Here is a 13916-nt window from a genome sequence, read left to right on the forward strand (position 1 = left end):
TTGTGACAGCATCTATTTCTTCATATTTTTTGTTTCAAAATTGAATGTGAATTGAATGCTTTTTCGAAATTAAATGCCATATGTTAATATATTCTTTGAATGTTGTTTAACTTTGTCATATGTTAATATGTTTTTTTTTTAAATGTTGTTTAACTTTATCATATATTAAAAATATTTTTTGAATGGTGTTTAACTTTGAAATATCCTAATAATATTCGTCAGAAATTTTCCTGTTTATTAACTATTCAAATGACCCACAACTCTAAGATTTCATGCCACTGACGAATAAAATGACCAAATCTTCTCTTCCTTTATTATTTTGAACTCAAAATTTCTCACAAGAATAATACGATTCCAGTATTGCAAAAGGGAACCTAACAGTTTATCAGATCTCTATATATCAGCAATGATAACAAATGATTCACTCAATAAATTGAACATTCTCACGGCACATCTCTTCTCATTGCACTAGGGAAAATAACAATAATTAAATATTACATTGATGACTATTGTTACAGTTATGAGTGACTATAATATAATTTACAATTAAATTAACTGATTTAATTCTTCAAAATTTGCCCTGTTAGAAAAATGCTTCAATGGTGAAATACATTCAGGTCATAATAAAACAAAAAAATATTTTCCAAACAAATATTAATCAAACAATGTATTCATCTTCACTAAGAGCATTTAAAATGGCTTCATGGCTCATAATGTTTCCATTAATTTCTGGTTTTCGGGTTTTAATTGTCATATTTCTCTGAGAAGTCAACTCATGCAGAGCACTGTTTTTCTTTTGTAGGTCCATGTACATGGTGGCTAGCTGCTTTTTCAGGTTATCTATTTCTTCATTTTTCTTCTCCAGCATTTCAATCTAAAGAAAAATTAAATAAAAGTGAGCTCCCTTTAGTTACATGTTCTAGAAACTTCAATCTATGTTGAATGAATCATTTCATCAAAATTTTTTTACTTTTTTTTTGTAAAATAATAAAAAAATAACAATTTATCAATAATCTTGTTTTTTTTTCCTGTCTGGATATTATCATATCAAATAAGACTGTTACATTTATTTCAATATAGCATTCATGCATCAAAATGTCAATTCTATTTTGCAATCATTCAAGAAAAATCATATGAATAATATTTACATGTTAAATAAATGATTTACTCATATGAAACTTTATCCATACTTCTCTCTCTTTCTCTTCCTTTGGCCTGGCAACCAGCAGACGGATATCCCCGGGCTGTGATTGGATAGCCGCCTTCAGTGACATGGCAGGAACTGACATCGTAGTAGCACCATTAACCTGTACATAGCCAAAAAAATAAAAATCTTATGAAGTACTTTCAAATAGCTTATAAACAAAGTTACCATCACTGATATATTTATCACTGAGGTAATTTAGTATGTTTGGCATTATTTGAAAGAAAAGAATTTTGAAATAAAATACAATGTACATGTATATGACAAGAATCTTTGATAAAATAATTTTAAATCTCAGTTTGTATTGCTTTTTATTTCCTACAAACCTCAATGACGATGTCCCCTTTCTGTATCCCTGCAAAGTCACAGCCTGCAGGGGTGGTAACATTGGCAACCGTTACCATGGAGAAGGTTGAAGATGTGCTGACAATGGCATTCTTCACTGGAGTGAAGGCACTTCCAGGACCTCCTATTGTAGCACATTTACCGTGGGGAGTAGATATTGCTATGGCATCTCTTTTGTCCTGCTTCATGCTCTGCAGTGCAATGGAGCAATCGGAGAATGTAATAAAGTCTGAAGCTGGGAGATTATCACAGAGTTTTATGTACAAGGGGTGAAGGTCATAACTTTGAAGTAATTGGAACAAACTGGGAACTTTCATTCCTACATTCTGTGGAACAAAAACGGTCTCAGGTATATTATTTCTAGGAAAAAGGGGTCCCTGACTTTGAAATTCTTGCTTAATGCATTCTTGACAACCATTGTGATATTCCTCATATATATTGGAACCATCTGAAGAATTTGGATCCACTGAATCATAGTTCACACCTAGCCTTATTTCCCTTCCTTGCACATTCACATAGTCATGGTTAAACACTTTAGCTGTTAATTTATTTTGTAAACCATAACTTGAAGCAGGCACTGGTGCTGAGGTAGACACATATGTATTATTATTATTCAGCCCTGAGCTTTCCATGGAATATTTCACATTTGAATTGAAAGGGATTTGATTCTCTGAGTCAGCTTGGCAAGACAAAGTATATTTTGATTTCACTTGGTTTGTATCACAGTTAAGAGCACCACTCCCTGTGAAGTTAACAGGCTGAGGACTGGAGAATTGCTTGACAGAAGAAGAACTGCCGAGTGCCTTTTGATTGTAAGGGTTAGCAGATCTTGGAAGAGTATTACTGTAGGAAAGCCCTTTTGAGGTAGGAGTGGAATGGGAGATGCAATTTTCTGGAGAGAAATTGTCCATCAGATCTTTTCTGACTGATTTCTCAGTTGAGATTGATTTCATCAAATACTGATGATCTGTCTTCTTTAGGACAGAGTGTCCTGCAGAAGCTGGCATGGCAGAACTTTGGGAATGTTGAGAATTTTCCATCAGTTGTTGAGTAGAAGAAACCGTGCTGTCTTGTATTCTGAGGCCAGAGGTTTGGGCAGACAGTGGCCTTACTTTCTGTCCAGTCTCATTTGAATTTAAATCTTTTGAAACATTTTGTCTCAATCCTGGAGAGTTGAATTCATTTGGTTGTGAATATGAATTTCGCGCTTTTTCACTTTGAGAATTTGATGTTGAATTCCTTCGGATAACCTCGAGAGATTTGTCTTGATGAACATTGTTTGGGATGAACACTTGTCTTTCAGATGTTGGGGATTTTACCAGGGCAGTAAATGAAGTATTCATCTGAGATTGAGAATTAGGATTCTGAACCACTGGATTTAATGGTTGTCTTGCAGGATTATTATTTGGGTACATGTTACTCATGGGGGCCATTTGTTGCTTTGGTGATTTTTGATGCAGCTGTGCATTAAGAAAGCTCCTATCAGTCTCTTGTTTTTGGACACCTCCAAGTCCATAGCCATTTAATTTGCTGGAGGAATAGAAATTGTGAGCTGATATCTGTAAGCTTCTGGTATAGGAAGAAATATCACTCTCAGCATCTGTAGTGAGATACCCTGAATCTACAGTACTGCTGAGAGACATCAGTGTGGCTTGTCCTGAGTCACATGATCTTAGAGTAGTTTGTCCAGAATCACATGATCTAACCCCAGAAGGTAAGGAGGAGTGCACATTCCCATTGAGAGGTATTCCATTGCTATTGACCATCTGGCCATCATGAATGTTTGAATCTGTAAACTGGTTCTGTCTTTGGGGCTTTGCTGAATGACCATTGAAAAGCTCGGACACTTCTCTATCTGATGGTGTGTCTGTCTGCGAGTCATTTTGTGATGCACCTTCAGATCCTGGAGACAGGAGAGACTGTCTTGATAAAGAACTACAGCTGTTACTGCTGTGAAGAGACACCCTCATCTTCATCATCTCACTGTATTTCTTCTTCTTTTCTCCAACTTCCTCAGAACCTTTTGGCACCACTGGAAGAGTTCGCCTAGGTCTGTTGGGTGTTTTGACTGTACTCCTAGCTGATTGGTTGCTTTTATCAGAAGAATTGTCTTCTTCTTTCTCAGATTTTGTCATGCTTATCCCATGTTTGTCAGGAAGCAAGTCAGCCTTTAATGCTCGATGTACATTATTCAGAGATGTTTGGGAACTTTCTTTCATCAGTTGTGAATTACTGTTTGATTTGCAGATAATGGGCTGTGCTGGAGTTCCATTCATCTCGGGTGTGGTTGACGTAACATCACTCTCATCTCCAACCTGAATAATACTTTGTATCTGACTCTCTATGCTTTGCCTATTTTTGTTGCCTTTAGGATGTTTAGCTTGACTTCTCACCTCTGCTTTCCGCTTGGCATAACTAGACTTCCTGGGGGGATTTTTCTGGGAGGCTAAGGGTAGACTCTGAATGCTCTCAGCTTTTCTCTGCCCCACTAATGATAAAGTCAAACCAGTAGAAAGGTCTCCTAAGCTGTGAGACCTGGCTACTGTTTCTTGATCCTTTGATTCATCAAGCTCTGAAGTAAGAGTCGTATTGGCTTGGGTGTTGGTGTCGGAATAAAATTCATCACTTTTTATGGTACAGCTGTCATCCTCGGACAGAATGTTGACGACTTTTTTGGGAGACTGGAAGTAGATGTCATTGTGACTTTGGTACTGCCTTCCATCCTTGCGAAGCTGTTGATAGTTATTCTGTGCATCTCTTGGTTGAGATCTTCTCAGAATGCTACTGTGATCTTTCCTGTCCAAGGATTTATAGCCACTGGACACAGACAGGTCAGACGCTGTATCGTCCATTCTCCTCCATCGATTGACTGTGTTACGGGGATGACTTAGGAATCCTCCATCATCAGATGAATTGTTTTGAGGTGACAGATCTCTAACAGGAGCTAAGCGATATTCAGATGATGGCTTTTTCTTCATCTGCAAAGTCAACATTCATTCATTATGATGCACCATTATCTGGTGAACAAATTTTTCAGAATTCCTTTTAAAAAGTTTACTTACCTTAGATTTGAACTTTTTCCGGAAGTCCTCTTCATCAGTTTTGTGAAAGACACTAGAGTTTGAGGGAGTTGTTAGATTTGTCCAGCTTTGGGACTTCAGCATCTGTCAAGAAATGTAGGTTATTAAAATTGAATTTTGAAAAACTAATGCTTACCGGTAAGTCAAATTCTGTGTGTGCAATTACCAAGAACTCAGTGGGGTCTTTATTTGCATTTTAGTATTTTATTGCATATTGCAAATAATTCTTGAAGAGACAAGTTTAAAATAGGTTTTTATAAAGTTTGTCAACTATACATGATCAAAGACATAGGACATCTTTCACTGGTTTCTATAGTATATATATGATATAGTATACCATAGGAAACATAGGTGCCGGTACTTTATGCTTATGCCCATTTGATGACCTTATGAATGATCATCAGTAGTCATTGCTAACTTCTAAGTAATTTGACCTTGACATAATACAAACAACTGACCTTGAATCCTGACTGACCTCTTGGTCTCTAACTTTATGATTAACAACCTTTGTGCTATGCCTTACAGAAAATTCACAGATAATAAGTTTTCTATATGTATCTTCTTTACAGAGGATTAAGGTTTCTTTACATACCTGCATTACGGAGGATTAAGGTTTCCAAACATACCTACTTACGGAGGATTTAGGTTTCTATACATACCTGGTTTACAGAGGATTTAGATTTCTATACGTACCTGCTTTACAGAGGATTTAGGTTTCTATACATACCTGCTTTACGGAGGATTTGGGTTTCTATACATACCTGCTTTACGGAGGATTTGGGTTTCTATACGTACCTGCTTTACGGAGGATTTGGGTTTCTGTACGTACCTGCTTTACGGAGAATTTGGGTTTCTATACGTACCTGCTTTACGGAGGATTTAGGTTTCTATACGTACCTGCTTTACAGAGGATTTAGGTTTTTATATTTACCTGCTTTAGGGAGGATTTAGGTTTCTATATTTACCTGCTTTACAGAGGATTTAGGTTTCTATACGTACCTGCTTTACAGAGGATTTAGGTTTCTATACGTACCTGCTTTACAGAGGATTTAGGTTTCTATATTTACCTGCTTTACGGAGGATTTAGGTTTCTATACGTACCTGCTTTATGGAGGATTTAGGTTTCTATATTTACCTGCTTTATGGAGGATTTAGGTTTCTATACGTATCTGCTTTAGGGAGGATTTAGGTGTCTTTACGTACCTGCTTTACGGAGGATTTAGGTTTCTATACGTACCTGCTTTACGGAGGATTTAGGTTTCTATACGTACCTGCTTTATGGAGGATTTAGGTTTCTTTGTCAGCATCAAACATTGATCCTGACCATCCTCCAACTTCTGCAGAAGGTGAAGGTCATCCTTCAGAAAGGAATGCACTGTAAAAAGACAATAATTTTTTTTTTGACAACATCAACACAATATTTTATCAACTTACACATGACTATATATAAAAGATTATGACCTAGAAATAATTACATGTGTATTGTTTTTTAAGGTAAAATGTTCTGAATTTATCCAAATAACCTTGGATCAAGATTAAGAAACACCCATGGGTCATAAGCAAGCTTTTTTACAAGTATAAGCTTTAAACTCAAGAATAGTGAATTTATAAAAGGATATGCTTTAAAACTTGATCTTTGAGCTTAAAATGTGGAATATGGTTATTGCATATCCTTTAATTGCTAAAGAACACTCTGTGAAGAATAACTATAAGGCAAGAAAAAAATTGCTCTTAACAAAAAATTATATCTTGAATACTATATGGATATGTCAAAGTGACTTGAAAGTCCCATACACTTTTTCTTTAAGCATTTTACCCTCAATATCTTGAATTTCTGGATATTTCGAGGCTTTTTGTTTGAGATAATGAAGTTTGACTGTACATAAAAACCTGTTTTGATCTTGACCTTTTACCCAGAAACTTTGAAGAAGGTCACCATATACCCTTTACCCTGGGCACTTTATGAGCCACATTTAGGATAAAGGGGAGAGAAAATATACTTCAGGTGAATCATACCATATGGATAGAAGAATAGATGAACAGACTGATCACTAAATGAATAAACAAGACAGAAAATAGTTTTATTGTCTTTATACATATCATATGCATATTTTGGGAAAAAAAACTGGCTCCCATAGACATAATGAAATACATGGTAAAGCGAAAAAAAATCCCTATTTTTGTAAAATCTTATCATTCATGATACCCTTACAACTGCATTAAAAGAATCTCATGGATCAAGCAAGTCATTTAACCTTTGCAAACAGCTCAAACATTAATTTTAAAGCATAATGATTGTAAAATAATTGCATACGAAATGAAAAAGATTAGCAAATAATTTTAACACACATTTACAAACCAAAGGGAAAAAAAGTGGGAAAAAAGAAAAACTTTAAATCATTTTCAACTTACAATGTTCCTGAATCCTAAGAAAATTCAATTTCAATTCTAGAGCAGTTTGGGTAAACTCCACATTTCTCATGACCACCATTTTCCCCCTCTTTAAAAGTTCAAATTCATTCTATACTAAATATGGTCTTAGAAAAACACTGTACACCAAATATTAACCTAAAAGTTCTGATACACCTGACCATTCTGATATTTAACCTAAAGTGACTTGCTACTTTAAAATTAGAAAATCAGATTTCAGAAGATTTGTATAATCCGCGCCCACTGGTCAGAAGTACACTGACCATTAAGACGTAAATGATTAAAGGTAATATACATGTAATGTGTTTTAGCATTTTAATTGTGTCATAATTCTGTTAGATCATTTATCGTTATTTTTTATTGAGATTTCACTGAATTGGCGAAAACTTTACAGGATTGGAAAGTACTCTTACAAATGTATTGACGCAAACAGGCAAAGTTGATTATGTAGACATATTTATTCCACTTAGTCAAGTTGGGTTATGATACACATAACAGTATTCTACCATGTCATAATCAAAAAGAATTTCACTCTCCCAAACAAACATTTCAAAAGGCTTCTTGCTTTTCAAATATTGCAAAAGAAATTAACAATGACCTGTGGTCACTAATTAGCTTTGGTGCTTCTTTAAGAGGAAATTTAAATCTGAAGTAAGAACACAGACCTTTATAACTGTTTAAATTTACTTTCATTCCTTAAATATTTATACTTATGTATAACTTTCATATATTATCCTCATCTTACAGGTAGCAAACTATGGATTTCTTTTAAAAAATGTGTGTTGCTTAATAAATTAGAAATTTTCATATTCTACAACTGTAACACATTTGTCCCACTATATTGTACATGTATCTAAAATGCTACATAGTATTTGATAAAAAAGATCAATTATAAAAGATTTACCTAGATAATTGTGAATTTAATCCCCCCTCCTTTTTTCATCTTGGTCCATGTATATAAGACATACATCCTTTCATGTCACATCACTTTTTTATTTTAAATCACAATTAACTCCACTTTATTTTTATTCTCTGGAAATTTTTTTTATCCAAACACAACAAACTATTAGTTGCAACCATATTGCCCAACTTCAAAATTGGAACTTAAGTTTGCAGTCTGGAAGACTTAAAATTTGCTAGCTTAAATTGAAAATGGCCCAAAAGAGCTTTGATATTGAAGCATTTTATACATGCATGTACTCTCTCCCTTGTTGAGGCTGTCAATTCCAGTAAAATCACACTAAATGCATGCACTGGATAAAAGATGTTTAAATAATTTAAATTGGATAGGGTTACTATTACCTCACAAGTTCATCAAAATTCTTGCACTACTTGAGCAACACTCTAAATTTTTTAAATTCATAAAATTCAAGATTATACTATATATACTGAAATAATGTATTCTAAATTTTTTATACAATAAAATATTTTGAAAATTAATCAAACAAAACAAAAAATAATTTTTTTTTTAAAGTTCCACCAATACACTATCATTTAAATCTAAAAATTACTTTCAAAACTTCTAATGAAAGGGGGGAAGGATAAACAAAAATCAAGTACTTTATAAATGACCTTCTTCAAAGACATTATTATTTATTTTGATGTACCGGCCCTCTTAAATACAATTCAAATTTATTCTTTATAGTCAAGAACTCCTATTTTGTATTTTTTCTGGAACCTTTAAATGATTTATATACCCATTTAATTACAAATTCAAATATATATATATACTTACTGAGTTCCTCTTGAATGCTTAAAACATTTAATTTAAGATTTAGCAAAGTTTTCCAGCACTGCAGTTCCATGCTTTCATTACAATTTAACTTTTTCCCACTCATAAACTCTTGAAAAATAATGGTCCTATAGTCTGTTACATTCACCTCCAAAGTTTGTCCAATGGACAGAATTTCATGTTATTTATATACCACATGTCCTCAAGTGCCTCATTAACTTAGTTTGTTATTTCTCTAAAGCATGAAATTGTTTTAAATCGTGGAATATTTAAACGCAAAGTTATTGAAGACGGCTTTCAGACTTTTTACAATGATGGAACACACACACCACTAAAACAAGTGTATATAGACTTTCTGGTGAAGAACTGTTCAAACAAATTGGGACTTTCTTTCCCAGCCCAGGTAACCAGGAATGCTCCCGTCCATTTTTTACAATAAAATTAAATTATGTATCACATTTTGCAGCACAGGTTTAGCACCGGCATTTGTTATCTCCTAAATCAATCAGAAGACTCTTTTGTGTTTCCATCAGATATTGAAAAGATCTTAAGCCACTGGGTTTTATATGTATCCAAAGACAATAGTCAACGTGAATTATTCCGATTGGTTTCCTTTATTGAAATGATGAAAAAAATTAGAAATATATTTTTGCGCAGAAATGTAAAATACTTCGGCCCTACAATTAAACTGTTTGGAGCCTACATGTGAGGTATGCTGAAATCCCTATTTTGGGGAGGGGGAACATTTATGGAAGAGCTAATATTCTCCGTATTCCCTCCCAGTGTGTTCTATTTGAGAAAAAAAACAATTCACAGACACACTTTAGAAGTAATTCTTTGATAATCTTCCACACGAAGAATCCTACAATTTCAGTTCAAACAGCCCCGCTGCTCAACGACCAAAGCCTCTATTTGATTTGACAGGTGTAAAACAAATAGAGAGTTTGTTTTAATTTAGCAAAAAGAAATTTGTGTTATAACAGCCTAATTTAAAGTGTCACTTTCGATAATATGCAAACAATGCATTGTCTAGGAGAACAAATGATAAATCTTGTCCACCCTTCAGATTTGACAGCATTGGAGATTATATGGCAAGTATATATACACCTTCTGCAGGTATTGCATTGCCTCTTTGGGTAGATTGGATGTCAAGGTAAAGTAACTGAGGAACACTAAATGAAATAAAAGCACCCCACAAAGTCTATGCAACATTGCAAATCTTTTCACCCAACATATTCTTAATTTTTAATCATTCAGATGATTATATGATTGAGTCAAGCCAGCGACAGCCAAGAGGTATCTATGCAAGAACAATATATTTTTTGTCTTTTCAAAAAAAAAAAATTATTAAGAAATGGTGAAAACTGAAGAATCCTCAGGATGTAAATGAACTTGACAATTTCTGCCCCCCCCCCCCCCCCCCCAATATTTCTATTATGAACATGATTTCCATTCCAAAGATAAAATCTCTTACTGAAGTTCATTATACATATATATGTTTCACGTTTTGATTAAAGCCTGTGTGCATATTAAAGTTGTTTGTTGCAAGTAATGTGCTTAAATATACAAGTTTTCTTTAAAATTCAAGAACTCTTCAATTTCACAAAGCCTGTTTACAATATGGAATCTCAGGAGGAACTTTTTATAAGCAATATATGACATAAATTATACCTTTTAATAGTTGAAGCAAGGCATAGGGTGACAAATGATTTAATGATCTACAGACAAGATCTTTGTACAGGACAAAAGTTATAACCCTGCTTTTTTATGGATTAAGAGGAGTTAAACTTGTTACCTTCATTTATATATTAATTGACTGGATAATCCTTAACATTTGCTTAGTCCAAGTCTAGACTCTTTTACTACAAGGAGAGTCATACGGTCAGTTTTTAATCCCCCTAACTTTCTCCCACCATCACAACAGAACAAGGGGCCAGGTCATACTATCAAGTTTTTAATCCCCCTAACTTTCTCCCTCCCTCACTACAGAACAACAAGGGGTCAGGTCATAATAGTCAGTTTTTAATCCCCCTAACTTTATCTCCCCTCCTCATAACAGAACAACAAGGGGTCAGGTCAAAATAGTAAGTTTTTAATCCCCCTAACATTCTCCCACCCTCACAACAGAACAATAAGGGGCCAGGTCATACTAGACAGTTTTTAATCCCCCTAACTTTATCCCCCTCCCCTCACAACAGAACAATAAGGGACTGGGTCATACTAGTAAGTTTTTTGATCCCCCTCTCTCCAACCCTCACTAAACTATACAACAAGGAAAGTCATAAACTAGTCAGTTTTTAATCCCCCCTTACTCTCAACAACAAAGTGGTGGGGGAGGGGGGGGGGGTCATAATGACATATTGACAATGAAGTTTTTAATCCCCTAACCCCTAACTCCCTCACAAAAGTACAAAGAGGGGGGGGGGTGTCAAACTGGTCAGTTTTTAATCCCCTTAACTCTCCCAACCTCTTAAAAGTCCTCATGTACCCCTAGACTGTTAAAAAAAGGGGGGATGGGCATTAGGAGTTTGAAATCTACAATGTCATTGAACAGGTCAAACAGGTCTGTTGTTTCCACATGTGTGGGTATTACTCCTCCATACCGAAAAAACAATACAGTATACAGATGTGATGCGTAATGGTGTGATGTTACACAAAGTATGTGTCAAGATATTCGATCACAAGATCCCTGTACCAGATAATACGATATCTGATGGCAAGGGGCTCGATGCTCTTTTGTTTCCGGAATCTTCATAACCATTTAGTGTTTCCTTAAGACAATGGTGAGTGCACTTAAATTAATAGAGGATATGATATCTGAATAAAATGTCAAACAAAGACTTATTTCTTATTAAAAGATGACACGTGGGTTTGAGTGATTAATGGAAATATCATGTCCTTATGGCCTGTTGTTTGCTGTTATAATATTCATTATTTCCAAGTGGAAGCTAATTCTTTGGATTAGATTCTATTTTCTGAACAGCAATACAAACATGACTTTGTTTGTGAACTGAAGAGTTTACATATATTGACAAACCCTGGTTATATTTAGAATCTAGGACTGTTGCTATTTTTCTTTCCTAATCAGCCGTACCTTGGTTTTACTTATGAAGTGGGACTGTTACTTATATTTTTCAAAGTCAAATTAATTCAACTTGAATGTTGATTCAAATACAACAGGGTGGATCTAGGGTTCTTTAAGTCCAGGATATTTTTGCTAGCAATATTTGCTATCTATATAATATGCATTAAGACAATTTGAACTCCCTTTTTCCATTTATAAAATTCATTTAAAGTTTCCATCTTATATACTGTAAACATATATAAATAAGCACACTCAAAATCTAAAGCAATCGAACATTCTCGTCAACTGATTAGTGCAGTCATAAATTAGTGCACTTGAGTCTTCAAGACGACATGTATTTGTTTAAATCATGTACATATTACCATGTACAATCAAACCTCATTATCCTGATCGGACCGAGAAAATACTTCGAGATATCCGAGGGTTCAAGATATCCTGGGTAAAATACTTAAGGAATAAGCCATTGAGACTCCCAAATCGCTTCGACATATCCATGGTCTTTGAGATATCAGTGTTCCAGATACTGAAGTTCAACTGTATATGAATTTTATCAGCTGACCAGCAGCAGCGCAAAAGAGGCTGAAATATGATTTCCACTAAAATAAGTATGTTTACAGCAACTAGTAGAGTGACCTTCAATATTACATGATATGTCTAACCTTTCCACTCATATACTAGTAAATCTATCTAAAATTAACTGCATATTTACCATGTCCAAAACTGGTCCCGAGGGCTAATGCATGTTTGCCGGACTTTTTGTGCTTTATGTTAGTTGCCAAGATGGTGGATTTGATGTTCTTTACGGTATCTTTTGATGTCACAAACACACTCCCACACTGCAGCTGAAATAGAAATACAAGTTATACTTCTGCTGTCAAATGATTCATCTGAATATGGTCCCCAAGCAATATAAGAAAAGAAGTTGTTACTTGATCCTCATATTTTAAGAAACACACAAATGTATTTAGTAAAAAATTTTATTATGAAATACTTAATTCAGGGAATTTATGTCCCCTGCCTAATGAAAAAAGAAAAGGGCAGAAGATCTGGACAAAAATGCAAATGGAGAGAGAAAAAAAAGACACCCTTGACATTTCATCTGTTGGCCTTAAATTCATTTGGGGTCTTTTTTAAGTTAAGAAAATTCATGACCTTAAGCTTAAGTTTCATTGCAAAAGCTTACGGAGAACTAAAGTTTTCTTCTAAAAACTGAGTATCAATGCATGAATTTCTGACCTTATTCTTTGACCTCAAAATCAATAGAATTCTTCAAGTCATACTGATGAAAGTTATAAAATTTCATTGCAAAATGTCAAAGAGAACTAAAGTTATCACCTGGAAACCATATGATATAAAAATTCATTGCAAAAGCTCAAAGGCTTTATAAGATGTTGTCCTGAAATGAAAATGAACTTCTGACCTTCACCTTTGAAGGGGTATATAGGGATGCTTAAAGGGAAGAATATGGTACTGTCAACTTGGAAATTTTGACAATGTGGAAATTAATGTTCACAAAATTGACAAATGAATTTTAATCATTAATATTTCCACTAACCTACTATCTCATCCTTTTTAAAGAGCATAGTTAAATACTAGTAGACAGTCAAGTTCTCTCTTAACCAATATATTTCTTAAGTAATGTAACTGTCAAAATTTCAATGTTTATAAAGAATCAGACATCATTTACAGTATATTCATTAATATTTTTGTTCCCTTCCTTCTAGCTCTCTGACAATTATAAGAATCTTTACGGTATATGCCATATATATCATTATGTTGTACAATTATTATATAAATACATTCATTATGTTTTCTTTTGAGTTGCACACTACAAATGCAAACATAATGGTGAGGAAAATGTTTAAATGTCAACGCCAAAAGGGAGGGGGGAGGGGGGACCCACTATATACACTTCATAACCTGATATCCTAAATATTTTTCCTAGCTATTTCCATGAGCATGTGTGGAAGCAGGTCAAATCTGAAGTTGGAAAAAGGTTAGGCTTGCCGGAATGTTTGTCTGTGTGTTTATACCTCGCAA

The 13916-nt window shown here is 34.3% G+C and overlaps 2 protein-coding genes across 6 annotated transcripts in view; one reads left to right on the plus strand and one right to left on the minus strand.

Moving 5' to 3' along the window:
* Positions 1-13916, plus strand: part of LOC133192011 (outer dynein arm-docking complex subunit 2-like) — a 225845-nt gene that overhangs the window by 46616 nt on the left and 165313 nt on the right. The window lies entirely within an intron of this gene.
* LOC133192009 (uncharacterized) overlaps positions 297-13916 on the minus strand; it is a 33595-nt gene continuing 19975 nt past the window's right edge. For 4 of the 5 annotated variants that reach the window (XM_061327834.1, XM_061327833.1, XM_061327832.1 and 1 more), the window contains exons 2-7: positions 12586-12718; positions 5901-6004; positions 4612-4713; positions 1531-4527; positions 1191-1307; positions 297-874 (exon numbers count right to left, since the gene is read on the minus strand). In XM_061327834.1, the coding sequence (XP_061183818.1) occupies positions 659-874; positions 1191-1307; positions 1531-4527; positions 4612-4713; positions 5901-5936 (3468 nt within the window). In that variant the 5' untranslated portion in view covers positions 5937-6004; positions 12586-12718 and the 3' untranslated portion in view covers positions 297-658. Of the gene's footprint in view, positions 875-1190; positions 1308-1530; positions 4528-4611; positions 4714-5356; positions 5523-5900; positions 6005-12585; positions 12719-13916 lie in introns of those variants that run through there. The other variant, XM_061327835.1, reaches the window with a different exon arrangement.

This window comes from Saccostrea echinata, unplaced genomic scaffold (genome assembly GCF_033153115.1).
Source record: "Saccostrea echinata isolate AGI-Se365-2 ecotype Australia unplaced genomic scaffold, CSIRO_AGI_Sech_v1 ptg000025l, whole genome shotgun sequence".
Lineage (NCBI taxonomy): Eukaryota > Metazoa > Mollusca > Bivalvia > Ostreida > Ostreidae > Saccostrea > Saccostrea echinata.